This window comes from Agelaius phoeniceus, chromosome 22 (assembly GCF_051311805.1).
Source record: "Agelaius phoeniceus isolate bAgePho1 chromosome 22, bAgePho1.hap1, whole genome shotgun sequence".
Classification (NCBI taxonomy): domain Eukaryota; kingdom Metazoa; phylum Chordata; class Aves; order Passeriformes; family Icteridae; genus Agelaius; species Agelaius phoeniceus.
The window spans coordinates 2,089,503-2,107,515 of record NC_135286.1 but is presented as its reverse complement, the minus strand read 5'-3'; the positions used below and the strand labels follow the sequence as shown (position 1 = coordinate 2,107,515).

The 18,013-nt window shown below is 59.7% G+C and overlaps 1 protein-coding gene across 7 annotated transcripts in view; it reads right to left on the bottom strand.

Moving 5' to 3' along the window:
• Window positions 1-18,013, bottom strand: part of ADGRB2 (adhesion G protein-coupled receptor B2) — a 36,076-nt gene that overhangs the window by 8,763 nt on the left and 9,300 nt on the right. For 3 of the 7 annotated variants that reach the window (XM_077189428.1, XM_077189427.1, XM_077189425.1), the window contains exons 3-15: window positions 12,833-12,916; window positions 11,067-11,231; window positions 7,261-7,428; window positions 5,128-5,292; window positions 4,951-5,052; window positions 4,494-4,600; window positions 3,657-3,851; window positions 3,477-3,545; window positions 3,256-3,364; window positions 2,372-2,518; window positions 1,592-1,667; window positions 1,420-1,522; window positions 491-534 (exon numbers count right to left, since the gene is read on the bottom strand). In XM_077189428.1, coding sequence (XP_077045543.1) covers window positions 491-534; window positions 1,420-1,522; window positions 1,592-1,667; window positions 2,372-2,518; window positions 3,256-3,364; window positions 3,477-3,545; window positions 3,657-3,851; window positions 4,494-4,600; window positions 4,951-5,052; window positions 5,128-5,292; window positions 7,261-7,428; window positions 11,067-11,231; window positions 12,833-12,916 — 1,534 coding nt within the window. Of the gene's footprint in view, window positions 1-490; window positions 535-1,419; window positions 1,523-1,591; window positions 1,668-2,371; window positions 2,519-3,255; window positions 3,365-3,476; window positions 3,546-3,656; window positions 3,852-4,493; window positions 4,601-4,950; window positions 5,053-5,127; window positions 5,293-7,260; window positions 7,429-9,346; window positions 9,512-11,066; window positions 11,232-12,832; window positions 12,917-18,013 lie in introns of all 7 variants that reach the window. The other 4 variants (XM_077189431.1, XM_077189426.1, XM_077189429.1 and 1 more) reach the window with 4 other exon arrangements.

The window sequence follows — 18,013 nt, the reverse complement described above, 5'->3', positions numbered from 1 at the left end:
CTGTTCCCCCATCCCTGTCCCCATCCCTGCTTTCTGTCCCTGTCCCCATCCCTGTTCCCCCATCCCTGTATCCATCCCTGCTTTCTGTCCCTGTTCCCATCCCAGCTCCCATCCCTGCTCCCCGTCCCCGTTCCCTGTCCCTGTTTTGATCCCTGTTCCCCCATCCCTGTTCCCTGTCCCTGCTCCCTGTTCCCCCATCCCTGTCCCCATCCCCATTCCCTGTCCCTGTTTTCTGTTCCCTGTCCCCATCCCTGTTCCCATCTCTGTTCCCTGTCCCTGTCCCCATCCCCATTCCCCCATCCCTGTTCCCATCCCTGCTCCCTGTCCCTGTTCCCTGTCCCCATCCCCATTCCCCCATCTCTGCTCCCCTCCCTGTCCCCATCCCCATCCCTGTTCCCAGTCCCTGCTCCCCTTTCCCCCAGCAGCCCCCCGGCACTGCCAGCCCCGCCTGTCCCCAGAGTGTCCCCGTGTCCCCGTGTCCCTCACTCACGTCCTCGAGTAGTCCCAGGTGACACACTGCGGGTGGGAGGTGCCCTGCGGACACAGGGACAGGTTAGAGCTGCCCCCAGCCCTGTCCCCGCCCCACGAAGGACATGCCACCCCTTGGGGACATTCCCTGGGTGTCTCAGGGGTGGCATGTCCCCACCGTGGGCACAGGGACCGTGCCATGAATTGGGAGCTGCTGGTCCCTGCCTGGCTCAGTGCCTGCAGTGACAGGGACCCACATGGCACTGGGAGGGGACACGGTGATGGGACAGTGATGGGACAGCAGGGTGACACATGGATGGCGTGGGAGGGGACACTCATGGTGGTGGTGAAGGAACTCGTTGATGGCACAGGAGGGTTGATGATGAGGAAGGGCAACGCCACAGGAGGGGACAGTCACGATGGCAATGTGGGACAAGGGACACCTGTGTGGATGACACAAAGGGGGACGCTCACAGTGACATGGGAGGGGACACTCAGTGATGATGAGGGACACGAACAGTCACACAGACGTGGCAGGGGGGACACAGGCTGATGATATGGGGAGGGGACACACTGATGACATCAGAGGGGGACACTTAGGTTGATGTCGTGGGAGGAGACACCACATTGGTGACATGGCAAGGGACATTCACGGTGACATGGGAGAGAGACACACTGGTAACATGGGAATGGGAACATGGTGACATGGGAAGGGACATTCATGATACTAAGGGAAGGGACACTCACGTTGATTACACGGGAAGGGACATTCATGGTGACATGGGAGGGGACACTCACATTGATGATGTGGGAAGGGACATTCCTGGTGACACGGGAGGGGACACTCACGTTGATGATGTGGGAAGGGACATTCCTGGTGACACGGGAGGGGACACTCACGTTGATGACATGGGAAGGGACATTCCTGGTGACACGGGAGGGGACACTCACGTTGATGATGTGGGACAGCTCCACCAGCACGAGCGGCTCCGCGGGCCGGGTGGGCGGGCGCACCGTCACCGTCAGCACCTTGGAGGTGACGGCCAGGGGGCTCCTGCGGGAAGTGACACGGGCTGTGACAGGCCCGGGGACAGCAGGGGACACGGCGGGCGGCGCCACTCACCTGGGCGGGGGCAGGATGAGCCCCAGCGTGCGGTACAGCACCGCCCCGATGACAAAGTGCGACGATTCCTCGGCTTCTGCAGAGACAGAGAGAGCCACAGGCTGGGTGACACATGGGAGGGGACACGCAGGGCAGGCCAGATGTGCGCCCAGATGTGTGCTGGCACACGGCTCGAGAGCACACGTGGTCACCTGCACACGCCCAGGGGTGCAGCTCACGGGGGTGTGAATGGGAGCCAGATGTGAGCCCACATCTGCAGCAGGTGTGCACTCGTGGACACCTCCAGATGTGCACTCTCATGTGTGTACACACCTGTACACTCCCAGATGTGCAGGCTCACACAAGTGTGCACATCCAGATGTGCAGGACCATGTTCACATTCACACCTGTGTGCCCACCTGCACGGTCCCAGATGTGCACACTCCCAGCATGTACACCTCCCAGATGTGCGCTCTCACATGTGTACACACCTGTACACTCCCAGATGTGCAGGCTCACACACCTGTGCACATCCAGATGTTCACATTCACACCTGTGCGCCCACCTGCATGCTCCCAGATGTGCACACTCATTGATCTCCAGATGTGCAGGCTCACACACCTGTGCATAGCCAGATGTTCATGCGCACACCTGCACACTCCCACCACGCACAGCTCCAGATGTGCAAGCACACACCTGTGCGCTGTCCCGGCCGTGCAGCAGCATTCAGGTGGACAGATTCCCGCCTCCAGCTGTGCGCGCCCCGCCAGATGTGCCCACAGCTGGGCTCTCCCCGCTCACCTGCCGAGGCGAGGCTCAGCACCTCCCTGGGGATGAAGAGCTTGTCCTCGGAGCTGCGGGCCCAGTCCTTCATCCCCCGCCGGCCCCGCATGGGGAAGTTGATGTCGCTGGACACGGCCGACACGGGCTCCCGCTGGATGCTGGTCACTGTCAGGGGACACCGGGGTCACCTCCCCGCTCCTGGGTCCCCTCAGGCCCCCACACTCGGGTGGTGGTGGTCCCAGGATGAGGGAAGAGGTGAGAATGTTGACTCCGTGTTTCGGATTGAACTTGATTTATTATTTTATAGATATATAATATATAACATATAACATATAACATATAATATATAATATATAATATATAATATATAATATATAATATATAATATATAATATATAATATACATTGTATATATATAAAATATATAATATATATAATATATAATATATATATATAATATATATAGGAAAGGATTTTTCAGAAAATATCATGGCTCCACATGCGTCCTGCTGTCACAGACATCTTTTATGAAAAATCCTTTCCTTAGGATTGTTCCTCCTGAGAAGCTGAGAGGCCTCAGGAACAAAATGCAAATAATGATTATCTGCTGCTGTGGAATGCAACAGGTGCATCTGGGATTGGGCTCATGTGGTTGTTTCTAATTAATGGCCAATCACAGCCCAGCTGGCTCGGACAGAGAGCCACAAACCTTTGTTATCATTCCTTCTTATTCTATTCTTAGCCAGCCTTCTGATGAAATCCTTTCTTCTATTCTTTTAGTATAGTTTTAATATAATATATATCATAAAATAATAAATCAGCCTTGTGAAACATGGAGTCAGATCCTCGTCTCTTCCCTCATCCTCAGACCCCTGTGAGCACTGTCACACCCTGCCACTCACCCAGGTTGTCAGTGACAATGAGGGAGCTCTGGAAAGCCTTCAGCGCATTCCCCACCAGGTGGATGAAGTCCTCCACCACCTTCATCAGGTGCACGGAGCCGGGAGAGACCTGCGGGAGATGGGAGCAGCTCCGGATTTGTCACCACAGTGGGGACACCCCCGTGGTGGGGACACCCCCGTGGTGGGGACATCCCAGCTGCCACCACCACCCCTGTACTCACCTGCTGCGCATCCTCCCACTTCTCCCGGTTCTCAGCATCCACCATGTAGCTCACCACCTGGAAGAAGCGCTGCGGGGACGGGGCTCAGCGGGGCTGGGGACAGACCGACGGACCAGCCGACCGACAGACCGCCACCTCCCCGGGGATTGGGGGGACCCTCTCCGTCCCCCTGCCCGCTACCTGCACGTCCTCGGAGGACGGGATGTAGGTGGCCCTCTTGAAGGTGTCGGTGACGTTGCGCAGGATGTCCACGGAGAAGAGCAGGTCCCCGCTGTAGTAGCTCTTGCGGGCCATGAGCTCCAGCAGGCTCCGCACCACCTGGGACATGCCCTCCCCTGCCAGCACCCGCTGGCCCTTGGCCAGGTGCTCCCGCAGCTGGCACGGGGAGGGGACAGCGGTGTCACCTGGCTGCCACCACCCCACAGCGGTGCTGAGTGTCCCTTGTTGTCCCCAGAGCCCCGGGGGACACTGCGGAGTTCACTAAGGCAGGTGCAAGGATGTGCAGGTTGAGGGAGTCCGCAGGGGTTTGGGGACATCCACGGGGTCTGGGGACATTCACAGGGGTTTGGGGACATCCATGGGGTCTGGGGATATTCACAGGGGTTTGGGGACATCCAGGTTGGTCTGGGGACATTCACAGATGTTTGGGGACATCCATGGGGTCTGGGGTCATTGTCCACATTTTTCCCAAACCCGTGGGAACACAACTCAAACACGCCAGCATCCTGCCCATCCCAAAAGCCTTTTCCCAAACACACAGGAACACAGCTCCAACCAGAACCCCCCTCCAGCTCTGGGATGGGATCCCTCTTCCCACCCCACAGGGGATTCCGTGGGGATCTGAGGGAACCTTCCCATCCCAAGAACCATTTCCCCCTTTCCCTGCCCACCCACGGAGCCGTGCCTCAGTTTCCCCATGCCAATGAGGTCAGGTGGCTCCTGGAGCACCAGGGATGGGACAGAGCCCCAGGGACAGGGACAGGGGACAGAAGGGGCCGTGCCAGAGCGGGCACCTACTGAGAGATGCAAGTATCTGTACTCGTGGGACACGCAGCGGGCGAAGCTGGGCACACCCCAATAGGCGACCCCGTGGGGGCTCAGCAGGCACCGGCGGCTGGCAGTCCCTGCGACGGAGATTTGGGATTGGGGCTGGCACTGCCATCCCCTCCCTGGCACCCCCATGCCACCCACAGCCCCCTGTGCAGCTCCGGGGCCAGGGGATTTAGGGGTGCTTGACCCCAGCATCACCCACCACCCCCTGCCCTGCTCCAGATGCCTTGACCCCAATGCCACCCCCTGCCCCTGGGGCTTTGGGGTAGCTCAACCCAAATGCCACCCACACCCCGCACTCTGCTCCAGGCCAGAGGGGTTTGGGCCATTTGTCCCTCATGCCACCCACTGCCCCTGGGGTTTGGGGTGCCCAGCCACCCACCACCCCCTGCCCTGTGCCAGCCCTGGGGACATTTGGGCTCACCTGTGGCGTTGGGGGGACATTTGTTGTAGATGATCTCCCCTGCAGCCGTCTTCTTCCAGGTCATCAGCATCACGTACTCATCCTTGCACATCTCGTGGTAGGCTGGGGAGGGAAGGGGGGATCAGCACAGCCCAGATGTGGGGCGAGGGGCGCTGTGGGGTGGGGGGTACCCCATACCTGGGCATTTCTTCTCGTTGCAGGTCTTCACCTCCTCGCCGGTGCCCTCGCAGGGGTAGCCCTGCATGCCCGTGCCCTCGCACATGCGGAAGCGCCGCTGCCAGCCGGTGTCGCAGGTCTTGGAGCAGAGGCTCCAGTGGTTCCAAGGACCCCATTTGCTGTCTGCTGTGGGGATGGGGACACTGTGGGACAACTGGCTCTGCTCACAGAGAGTGGCACCCGTGGGGACAGGGATGGGGCACCCTCGGCGCTGCCCCACGCGCTGTGAGCCGCAATCCCGCGGGGTGTGAAATGCGTTGATCAGTGATTGAAATCTCAAATCCCTTTTAGAGCAGACTGGCATCCTGCTGCAGATGCCATCCTGCTGCAGATGATGCCCATCCTGCTGCAGATGATGCCCATCCTGCTGCAGATGCCCATCCTGCTGCAGATGATGCCCATCCTGCTGCAGATGCCCCTCATTCCCTGCCACCATCCATGTACATTCCTTGTTATTTGGCTTTTTCTCCATTTCCCTTTGTTTGAGCAAGGCTGCTTGAACTTGTCGACTCCACAACATGAATTTAGCTGAAGACGCATTCCCAGACTTTCCCAAGGTTCTCAATTCATGCCCTGCTTTGTCCCAAAATTGAATATTGTGGATTGCCTCAGGAGAAATTTGTGGGAAGTGTAGAAAGAGCCACCTTACACAGCCACCACCTCCCCTGCTGTGACTGCCACCGGTGCCACCACTTCTCCCACAAACAAGGAGCGGCTCAAAGGACAGGACGAGGACCTCATGGTCCATCCTCTGCTTGGTGTCCCCATGCCCAGCGCTGTCCCCAGCCCCGTGTGCACGGTGACATCTCCCTCGTGCTTGTACGCCCAAAGCACGGCGGGACCCGCCGCCACCTGGCACCGACGGGTCCCCAACGCGGCCCATGACGAGGACAGTGCCAACCCCCGGCTCCTACAGCTGAGACGTGCCCGGTGATCCCTGGCACCACCGAAATTCCCAGTATTCCCAGTTCCGGAGGCACAGGGACCTTTATTGAGCCGCGACACCACGAGGACACCGCGGGGACACCCCAAGGCCCAGCCGGGACCCCCCAGCCCGTGGGGACCCCCCCAATTCCCGAAAAATTCCCAAGGAATTCCCGGGGGTGGGGACCGGCCCCTGGCCCCGAGCTGGTAGCGCTGGGAGGGACGGGGACACTGCGGAGACACCGCGGGGACACCGCGGGGACACTGTGGGGGTGGCACTGGGACCCTCCTGTCCCAGTTCCTGTCCTTGTCCCCGTGTCCCCCTCCCGGGGGTGGCACTGCCATCCCCCCATCCCCACCCCCAGGGGTGTCCCTCTGTCCCTGTCCCACTGTTGCTGCCCCTGTCATCCTGTGTGACACACGTCCGTGTCCCCCTGTCACTGTTCCTGTCCCGGAGGTGGCACTGCTGTCCCCTTGTTGCTGTCCATGTCCCCTGTCCCTGTGTCCTGGATGTGGTACTTCCGTCCCTCTGTCCCTGTCCCCATCACAATCCCAGAGGTGGCATTGCTGTCCCCCTGTCCCTGTCCGTGCTGCCATCCCCTGCCCCTGTCCTCCTCTCCATGTCCCTGTCCCCTCGTCGCTGTCCATGTCCCCTGTCCCTGTGTCGCTGTCCCTGTCCTGGACCTGGCACTGCTGTCCCCCTGTCCCCATCATGGTCCCAGAGGTGGCATTGCTGTCCCCCTGTCCCTGTCCATGTTGCCGTCCCCTGCCCCTGTCCTCCCCGTCCATGTCTCTGTTCTCCTGCCCCTGTCCTCCTCTCCGTGTCCCTGTTCTCCTGTGTCTGTCCCCTGTCCATGTCCCTGTTCCCCTGTCCATGGCCCTGTTCCCCTGTCCGTGTCCCTGTCCTCCTCTCCGTGTCCCTGTTCCCCTGTCCGTGTCCCTGTTCCCCTGTCCATGTCCCTGTCCTCCTCTCCATGTCCCTGTTCCCCTGTGGCTGTCCCCTGTCCACGTCCCTGTCCTCCTCTCCATGTCCCTGTTCCCCTGTCCCTGTTCCTCTGTCCATGTCCCTGTTTGTTCCCCTGTCCGTGTCCCTGTTTGTTCCCCTGTCCGTGTCCCGTGCTGGGTGCGCGGTGCCGTTCCCCCTCTCCCCCCCAGCGCGCGGGGCCTTACTGGGACAGGTGGGGTTGGAGCACTCCCGGGCGTCGGCGTGGGCCCCCCGGCACTCGGCCCAGCCCTGGGGGGCTGAGACGCTGCACCTGCGCGTCCGCTGCTGGGTGCCGTTGGCACAGGTGACGGAGCAGCGGCTCCAGGCGCCCCACTGCAGCCACTGCCCTTCCACTGCGGGGACAAGGAGAGCGGCGTCTGTAGCCGCGGTTCTCTTCACAGAGAAAAGCGAGGCACAGCTTCCCCAGGATGTTTGTGGGGATTCACTTTCCCTTCACAGAGGAAAGCGAGGCACAGCTTCCCCAGGATGTTTGTGGGGATTCACTTTCCCTTCACAGAGAAAAGCGAGGCACAGCTTCCCCAGGATGTTTGTGGGGATTCACTTTCCCTTCACAGAGAAAAGCGAGGCACAGCTTCCCCAGGATGTTTGTGGGGATTCACTTTCCCTTCACAGAGGAAAGCGAGGCACAGCTTCCCACTGGGATTCACATTTGTCGCAGACATCTTTTCATGAAAAATCCTTTCCTTAGGATTTTTCCTCCTGAGAAGCTGAGAGGCCTCAGGAACAAAATGTAAACATTGATTATCTGCTGCTGTGGAATGCAACAGGTGCAGCTGGGATTGGCCTCATGTGGTTGTTTCTCATTAATGGCCAATCACAGCCCAGCTGGCTTGGACTCTCTGTCCGAGCCACAAGGCTTTGTTATCATTCTTTCCTATTCTATTCTTAGCCAGCCTTCTGATGAAATCCTTTCTTCTATTCTTTTAGTATAGTTTTAATACAATATATATCATAAAATAATAAATCAGCCTTCTGAAACATGGAGTCAGATCCTCGTCTTTTCCCTCATCCTCAGACCCCTGTGAACACGGTCACAGACAATCAGGAGATTTTGGGCAGTTAAGTGGAGCTGAGTGCTTGGCAGATTCAGTGTAATACAGTGTAATATAGTATAGAATAACATAGCACAATAAAGCAATTAATTTTGCTTCTGATATCAGTGGAGTCAGATCCATTATTTGCTGCCTTGCTTTCTGACAGGTGTCGGCTCCCACTGCACTCGCTGGGCAATGGGTCCAAGCCACAGATGTGCCAGCTCGTCCTGGACAGGCAGTGCTGGGAGGGGGGATTGTCACTGGGACCAGCCCCTGCGCCGGCTGGGACACGAGGGACACGCTCAGGGTGGGGACCTTGGTGTTGCTCGCGCCAAACTTGGCGTTTCTGGCAGCCTTGGTGTTGCTTCCAACCAAACCCAGCGTCTCTGGCATCGGTCCTGCCAAATCCAGCAGCCCTGGCATCACTTCTAACCACACCCAGCGTCCCTGTCATCGCTTCTGGCCAAATCCAGCATCCCTGGCATTGCTTTTTACCAAATCCAGCATCCCTGGCATTGCGTCCAACCAAATTCAGCATCCCTGTCATCAGTCCTGCCAAATCCAGAATCCCTGGCATCACTTCCAACCAAATCCAGCAGCCCTGGCATCATTCCCTGCCAATCTCAAGACCCAGCAGCGTCTCCACAGGACAGCCATGGCCCAAGCTGCGTGCCATGGGTGCCACATCCCTGTCAGAGCTGCTGCAGGAGCAGCTCCCGCGCTCCCTCCTGCTCCAGCTGCCCCATGTCACACGTGGTGTCCCCACAGGGACAACATCTGAGACATGGCATCCCTGCCCATCAGCACAGAAACCCCACAGCCGCCACCACGGACACTCGTGGCACGCAGGAGGAAGGGACAGCTGTGGCACTGCCACCTGTGTGCAGGCAGACCCTTCAGCCAACCCCCTTTGTCACCTCCCTGTGCCCCACAATGTCCCTGTGCCACCCCAGTGCCAGGCACGGCACAGGGGAGGGAAGGAGCCACCTCCTCTCTGGTGCCCTGCCCATGATGGGGTCCTGAGACCCCGGCACAGCCAACAGCACCAAATTTCCTCTTGGATCTCCAGCAGGGACAGGAGGGTGTGACACCGAGTGTCACAGCAGCCCGTGGCTGTGCCACCCATCCACACCAGCAGCCCTGGCACTCAGCTGGCACCATCTCCTGGCATTCCCAGCGGGAAGAAGGAGCGTGGGGAGAGGAGGGAGGTACTGACCGGGGCAGCTCTGGATATTGCAGGGCTTGGCCTGCAGCTGGGGGCCCTCGCAGGCCTTCCCTGGGCGCCGCGGGGCCGCGCAGCGCCGCGTCCTGGTCCTGGCGCCGCGCCCGCAGGTCACCGAGCACAGGCTCCACGGGGACCACTCCTCCCACGCGCCAGCAGCTGCAACACAGCACAGCCCAGGGGGGGTTTGCTGTTGGAGGGCGGTTTGGGAGCAGGATTTGCTGTTTGAGGGTGTTTAAGGAGCAGGATTTGGTGTTTGAGGGTGTTTAAGGAGCAGGATTTGGTGTTTGATGGTGTTTAAGGAGCAGGATTTGGTGTTTGAAGGCAGTTTGATAGCAGAATTTGCTGTTTGAGGGTGTTTAAGGAGCAGGATTTGCTGTTTGAGGGCAATTTTGGAGTAGGATTTGCTGTTTGAGGGCAGTTTGGAGAAGGATTTGGTGTTTGATGGTGTTTAAGGAGCACGATTTGCTGTTTGAGGGCAGTTTTGGAGCAGGATTTGGTTTTTGAGGGCAGTTTGGGAGCAGGATTTGCTGTCTGAGGGCAGTTTTGGAGCAGGATTTGGTGTTTGAGGGCGGTTTTGGAGCAGGATTTGGTGTTTGAGGGTGAGGAAGAGCATCCCCCGTGCTGTGCCAACGCTCAGCATCCCCAGCACACGGCTGGGCGGAGACCTCAGCAATTTTGGAATCAACCTCAGCCATGGCATCTGGCCCTGTGGCCACCTCCTGGATGTCCCCTGATGTCCCCAGGGCTGTCCCTTTGCCACCACAGCCCCTCCAGCCTCTGGGGAGCCCTGGCACCGAGGGGTCCTGGCACAGCAGACCCCTTGTGCCCTCCCCAGCACTCAGCTGGGCACAGCTCCCGAATTTGCTATCCCAAATCCCTGAGCTGGCAGCAATGCTCCAGCCTCCCTTGTGGGGTGCTGGCACTGGCGGCGCGTGTCCCCCCAAAGCCACACACACGGGTCACCCTGATCCCTGTCAGCACACCCAGCACCGTCTGCCCCTCACATCCACAGGGAAGGACCAGGGACCATCCTAAAGGATGCTCCAGCCTAAAGGATGCTCCTCCTCCAGCTCTGATGTCCTCGGGGTGCCAGGACAGGGCTGCACTCCCCAGTATGGACACTGCATGTCCCGAGGGTGAAAATGTCCCCTTGAAACACCCCAGATTAGGACAGGGCAGTGTGGCTGCCCCTGTGGCACCCTGAGGTCCCTCCTGTGTCCCACATGAGACACACGGACACCACCATGGACAGACAGGAGGTCCTCAGCATCCTGCTCGAGTCACGGAGCAGCTCAGCCCCTTCCTGCCCCACGTCAAGGGGAACCCCTTGGAACGCTCCAAATCCCTCAGGCTCCAGCACAAAGCCTCGGGGACACCCAGGAGGAGCCCACAGCTCACCAGGAGAGAGGATGGAAAGGAGATCCCGAGGTAAATCCCTGGCACCAGCACCCCTGACAGGGCACAGGGTGCAGGCACCCATCCCAGGCACCTCCCCGAGAGAGGATGGAGGGATGCCAACAGCACTCGGAGCATCCCAGCACAGGCTGGGCACCACAACCACGCCAAGCCACCCTTCCCATCCACCACAGCACCCCGGGGACACCCCAGAAACCTCCCAGCAACGCATCCTCTCTGTCCCCACCCGCCTGCGGGGAGCCGGCAGCGCTGCCCCGCGCTGTCCCCGCGCTGTCCCCGCTGCTGTGCCCCGTACCTGGGCAGGTGGCGGTGTTGTTGCAGGTGCGGGTCTCCCGGAGCAGCCCGCTGCACAGCGTCCCGTAGGGAGAGGAGACGCAGGAGCGCGTCCGCACCTGGGAGCCCTGGCCGCACGTCAGCGAGCACACGCTCCACTGCGACCATTCCTCCGCCGCGGGGTCCCCTGAGGGAGACAGCGAGCCTGAGAGGCCGCGGGGGACAGGGGACAGGGACAGGGACAGGGACAGGGACAGGGACAGGGACAGGGACAGGGACAGGGACAGGGAGGTGGCAGCAGGGAGCGCAGAGGGGAGGATGAGGGGGTGTGGGTGTCAGTGAGGTGAGGTCTGGGGTAGAGGTGGGGAAGGGATTGGGGCACGGGATGGCAGCTGGTGCGAGGGACAGGGTCTGTCCTGGGAGGGGATGGCAGCACAGGCAGGGTGGGCAGGGCAGGGTGGGCAGTGGGCATCGGGGACAGGGTGAGTGGGGTGGGCAGGGTGTCAGTGGGCAGCACGGACAGAACAGACAGGGTGAGCAGGGTGGGCAGTGCAGACAGCACGGACAGGATGAGCTGGGTGAGCAGGGTGGGCAGCACGGACAGCATGGACAGAGTGGGCAGGGTGAGCAGTGGGCAGCACAGCCATGGTGGGCAGGGTGGGCACAGTGGTCAGTGGGCAGCACGGACAGGGTGGACAGCATGGGCAGCATGGACAGGGTGGGCAACACAACCATGGTGGGTAGTGGGCAGCACAGACAGAGTGGGCAGCACAGGGTGGGCAGCACGGGCAGCACGGTCAGCACGGGTAGGGTGGGCAGCACAGACAGGGTGGGCAGCACAGGCAGCACGGGCAGCATGGGCAGGGTGGGCAGCACAGACAGGGTGGGCAGCACGGGCAGCACGGGCAGGGTGGGCAGCACAGACAGGGTGGGCAGCACAGACAGAGTGGGCAAGGTGGGCAGGGTGGGCAGTGGGCAGCACGGGCAGGGTGGGCAGCACAGGGTGGGCAGCACAGACAGGGTGGGCAGCACAGGCAGCACGGGCAGGGTGAGCAGGGCAGGGTGGGCAGGGTGGGCAGCACGGGCAGCATGGGCAGGGTGGGCAGCACAGGCAGCACGGGCAGCCCTCCGCGGCTCCCTCTCCCCACCCCGTCACACGCTGACATTTACAACAACCGGCTCTTATTAAGGTTGATGATGTCTCTGAGGCTCTTGGACAGCCCAGCAGCAGAGCCCATCCGTTTAAATTAAACAGGGATAGATGGGGGAGGGCTCTCCAAAGGGGACCGTTTGTCCTGGAGACAAGCAGAACGTGGGCTCCGCGTCACCCGCGGCGGTGACAACGTGCTGGGGCTGCTCCCTGTCACAGGAGCAGGACAGGGCCACCACCGGGGTCACCCAGGAGCTCCCAGTGGGGCAGGAACCCCGTGAGCAGCCGAGTGTGGTGGGAATTCTGCACGTGGAGCAGAGCCGGGGCCCATCCATCTCCCTGCTCGCCTCCGAGCCCTCCGACCATAAATCAGGGAGGCTGGGGAGGGGGGAGCAGCACGTTCAAATTACCCAGATGGATTTGCCAAATAAATACGTTTGAACGAAACAATTAATAGATTTTTTTTCTTGCTTTTGCTTTACAACCCTCAGAGGAAAGTGCAGAGGCAAAAATTTATAAATGGAGCGAATTAAGACAGTCCGTGGGCAGGAAGCTAAAGGGAGTCGCTCCATCTCTGTCACCCCTGCCCAGGTGCACGAGCCTGGTGTCACCAGTGTCCCCCTGCCTGCTCCTGGTACCTGTCTGGGCCATGTAGACCCCGGGTTCATCTGCTGACCGTGGCCACTGGGTCTTCACCTTCTGGTTCTCCTCGACTGCATTTCCTAGGAGAGAGAAATGCCCAGGTGAGAGTGGGCAGGGGACAGGGATGGGGACAGGGATGGGGACAGGCCAGCACAGGACATTCCAGGTGAATTCAGGGGTGCCTGGCCCCATGCTGACACCCCTGAGAGCAAGACCTGGTGGAGCATCACTGAGCACACCCCCAGCACCCCAAACGTGTCACAGCTACCCCAAAACGTCCCAGGGGTGGCAGCTGGACCCCAGCCCGGGGTGCCACATCCCTGCTTCAGGCAGGGTGCCCATGTCCCCACAGTGCCAAGCAGAGGCGCTCTCCTGTCGCCACTTATCAGCTCGCTGCAGTGAGGTGGCACAAATTTATGGCTCGGCTCACCAAAAATAACAAGTGATCCATCAAGGGCACTTGGCGTGAAATTAACTGGCATGTGCAGGGCCCGGCGGGGGACGCGGCTGCAGGCACAGGGGGACACCTCCCTCAGCCTCCCCCACACCCCCGGGCCACCTCCCAGTCCTCCAGAGGGACTCCTGTCCCCAAACCCGGGCCCTGGAGCTCCTGTGGATCCATCCCAGCTGCTCCTGCCATGGGGACAAGAGGGACAGCAGCATCGGTGCCACCCCAGGGATGTCACCCCCAAAAATGCAGTGGTCACTCCACTGCTGTGGCAGCCAGGAGAGCAGCCAGGGATGGCACAAGCACCTGCCAGCCAAACACAGCCATGTCCCCAAAGGATGGAGGGGAGGTGGCATGGGGACACCTGGCACTGCCAGCGTCCTTTGGGCACATGGTGGCACCCACTGGGACACAGAGCAGGGACACCCAGCCCCAGGCAGGGAGCACAGCCTGCTCTGGCACTGCTTGTGCTGTCAAAAAGCCCCAAATTCACTGAGTTTTGCCTTAACTCGGGGTAACCCTTCAGGGCTCCCTGCTGGCACCCTCAGATCCTGTCCTTGGACATCCCACTGTGGAACTCCCGGGGGCATGGGAGGCACAGGGGGGACCTGGGCACCCTGAGGGGATACCCAGGGCGGGTCTGTGGGGCCACCACAGTGAATTCCCCACAGGGCCACCCCCTCTGGGAGCGCCAGAGCAGAATCACACACGGCACAGCAAGAGCCTGGGGAAAGCCATAAATCCCGAGGATATACGAGGGCGTTCTCCCTGGCTGTGTTCGACAGAGACACCAAATTCAATTTCCTTCGGAGAGCACTAAATCCTTGCCTGTCACCACCAGGAGGCTGCAGCCAACCCCAACACCACACCCCGCCCTGCCCTGGGGTCCCCCCAGCACCCCACCACAGCACAGCTGGTGGGGACAAGGATGGGAGGGGATTTTGGGGACATTGGGGGTGTTTTTTGAGGACCTCAAGGTGAATTTCCAGGCTGGCTGTGTCCTTGTCCCAGCAGCACCTCACTGGGGGTTGGTTTCTGAGCAGGGATGGGTTTGGGGTGGGGGAAACCCAAAATTGGAGCTGCTTGGCCTTGACACAGCAAAAAGAGGGGGGTCACACCTTTGGGGGGTCTTCAGAGGGGTCACACCACCTGGATCGTGGAGCAGCAGGGTCGAACACACCCAAAGTCACCCCACAAAACTCCAACCCACCCACGTGGGAGCAAGTGAGGAATGCAAGGCAGGGATTAAGGAATGCAGGAAGGGATTGAGGAATTGGAGATGGGGGGGTTCACTGTGTTGCTTTGCTTCCTCTCAGGTTGGAGCATGGAGCCCTTCAGATGGTTTGAACATCACAGAAATCCCCAAAGGACGAGGGCCCAACGTCACGGACCCGCTGAGCAACAGATCTCTGATTGTCACCACGGTGCTGGTAGGGCACTGCCAGCCTGTCACTGTCCCTCCCCACATCCCCAGGGCTATCCCAGGGATCCCCAATGGCTCTGAAAGCTCACAGCACCCCAGTGCCTTTCAAAAGGATGGGACTCGATACAGCGTGGATTTGTATCATAAAAGGAACAGGACCGAGGTGCCCAGAGGGGAACAGAGACAGGGGACACCTGGTCTGGGGCAGAAGGGCTGGAACCAAAGGTCTTGTATCCCTCAGCAAGGGGTTAGCAGGGTGGGAGCTGAACATAAACCCTGAACCCCCCTGGCAGAGCGGGGATGACGTGGGCACCTCGGGGTCAGGGCATCGAACACACCCAAAGTCACCCCACAAACCTCCAGCTCACCCACATGGCTCCAACCTCATCCCTGAATCCCCTGGGGGAGTGGGGATGACGTGGGCACCGGGGACCTTGGAGTCAGGGCATCAAACACACCCAAAGTCACCCCACAAACCTCCAGCTCACCCACGTAGCTCCAACCTCATCCCTGAACCCCCTGGGGGAGCAGGGATGACGCGGGCACCAGGGACCCCGGGGTCAGGGCTGTGGGGAGGCTCTGGGCGGGCGCCAGCCCCACGTCGCTGCGGCGGAGGAGCCGCTGAGATCAGCGCTGGGCGCCCGCCAAGCCTCGGCTCACAGGCGCCATTCAGCCCCCGGCCCTGCGTGCCACCATCCATCCCCCTCAAAGGGGACCATTCTCCACCCCGGGGGGCTGGGGGGAGGCCAGGTGGGAGCTGGGGCCCTCCCCAGCCGCATGAAGGGTGCTCTGTGATGCGGCTCGGCGCGGTGACACCCGGCGGGGACGGTGGCAGCGGCGTGGCACGAGGGCCGGCCGTGGCAGCGCGTCACCCCCGTGGCTCTGGCACTGCAATAACACTGAGCCTCCGGGCGCTCCGGCCTTTAATTGAATGTCAAATGTAATTTGGAGAAGGAGCCGGAGTTTGCGGCCGTGGCAGCCGGAGAGGCGGAATGTGGCACTGAGCCCTGCCAGCTCTGCAGAGACCCCCAGGGCCAGCGCCCTGTGCCAGGCGTGGGGGAAACAACCCCACAGAGCCACCCCTGGGGATGTGCTGGGTCCCCTGGAGGAGCATCCCAATTCTCCATCCCATCCTGGATCCCGGTTCTCAATCCCATCCTGGATCCCAATTCTCCATCGTGGATCCCAATTCTCCATCGTGGATCCCAATTCTCCATCCCATCCTGGATCCTCCTCCATCCCATCCTGGATCCCAATTCTCCATCGTGGATCCCAATTCTCCATCCCATCCTGCATCCTAAATCTCCATCCCATTCTGGATCCCCCTTCTCCATCCCATCCTGCATCCCACTTCTCAATCCCATTCTGGATCACAATTCTCAATCTCATCCTGGATCCTAATTCTCAATCCCATCCTGGATCACAATTCTCAATCCCATCCTGAATCCCACTTTTCCATCCAGTTCTGCATCCCCCTTCTCCATCCTATCCTGGATCCCCCTTCTCCATCCCATCCTGGATCCTCTTTCTCCATCCCATCCTGCATCCCCCTTCTCCATCCCATCCCAAATCCCAATTCTCCATCCCATCCCAAATCCCAATTCTCAATCTCATCCTTAATCCCAATTCTCAATCCTGGATCCCAATTCTCAATCCCATCCTGCATCCCCCTTCTCCATCCCATCTTGCATCCCAGTTCCCAATCCCATCCTGGATGCTAAATCTCAATCCCATCCTGGATCCTCCTTCTCCATCAGGGATCCCAATTCCCAATCCCATCCTGATCTCCCTTCTCCACAGGCAGCCCCAGCCACCACCGGTGTCACCCCTCGGGCACAGGGTCAGCCAGGCTGACCTTGGGGCTGGCACCCGACCCCGGCTCTGGGCTCTTAATCACCCACGGGGAGTGGCTTTTAAAGGGGGGAAAATAAAACAAAACAGGAAAAAAAACCCATAAAATGAAAAATGAAACCAGCTCAAGCAGCTCCCCTCGGGATGAGGCGATTTAGAGCCCTGCAGCTGTAAGGGACCAGGGATTTAGTGGGGGATCTGCCCGTAATGACATTTAGCTCCTGAAATAAATGCTAAAGCCCAATGAAATTATCTCTACACCCACCCCCGGCCCCGCCACCTAATCTGCCGGATAAAGACCCCGCACAGCCCAGCCGGGGATTGCTCCTGCCCACACATCACCCTGAGGCTGCTGAAGGGAAAACATCTGGCCAGATGTGTCCCAAAATCCCCTCATCGCCTCGTCGGGCTCGGCACCGCAGGCACGGGCAGCACCCCAGGGTCGCAGGCATCTTTTATGAAAAATCTCTTTTTTCAGGATTTTTCCTCCTGAGAGGCTGAGAGGCCTCAGGAACAAAATGCAAACAATGATTATCTGCTGCTGTGGAATGCAACAGGTGCATCTGGGATTGGTCTCATGTGGTTGTTTCTAATCAATGGCCAATCACAGCCCAGCTGGCTCGGACAGAGAGTCCGAGACAGAACTTTTGTTATCATCCTTTCTTATTCTATTCTTCGCCAGCTTCTGATGAAATCCTTTCTTCTATTCTTTTAGCATAGTTTTAATATAATATATATCATAAAATAATCAATCAAGCCTTCTGAAACATGGAGTCAGATCCTCATCTCTTCCCTCAACCTGTGAACACGTTCACACCCCAGGGCCAGGCGGATCCCGGGGCCGGCTCCTTTATCCTCAGCCGTTCCCACAATCCCGGAACGAGCAAATGGCCTCATTCCGCCTGGTTAATAGCCCGGCCGTGACACCCTGCCTGGAATAACAAGCGCCCGGGCTGCAGCAGTCAAGGGTAATTTGCCACGGCAAAGGGTCATTTTACCTGCAAATTGTTTTCCACGTCTCCAGCAGGGCAGAGCGAGTTGGCTCCCGCTCCTGCCCCGTGCCAGGGAGGCCAGGGAGGTGCGTGGGATGTGCCAGAGCAGCCGTGGCACCAGCCCTGGCAGTGCTGGGGTCACCGTGGCGTTCCCAGCGATGGCTGGGCCGTGGCAAGGGCAGAGCAAGCTGCAGCTCCACGGATTTGAACTCATACGGATTCCCTGCTCCATGCAGGGATTCCCTGCTCCATGCTCAGCGTCCCACTGGAAATTTCCAGCCCTGAGGGAGCATGCTCAGGCAGGATTCATCCATCCCACGGGTTCCCTGCTCCATGCACAGCTCCCTCCTGCCCTAAGGAGTGTGCTCAAGGAGGATTCATCCATCCCATGGGTTCCCTGCTCCATGCACAGCTCCCTCCTGCCCCAAGGAGTGTGCTCAAGGAGGATTCATCCATCCCACGG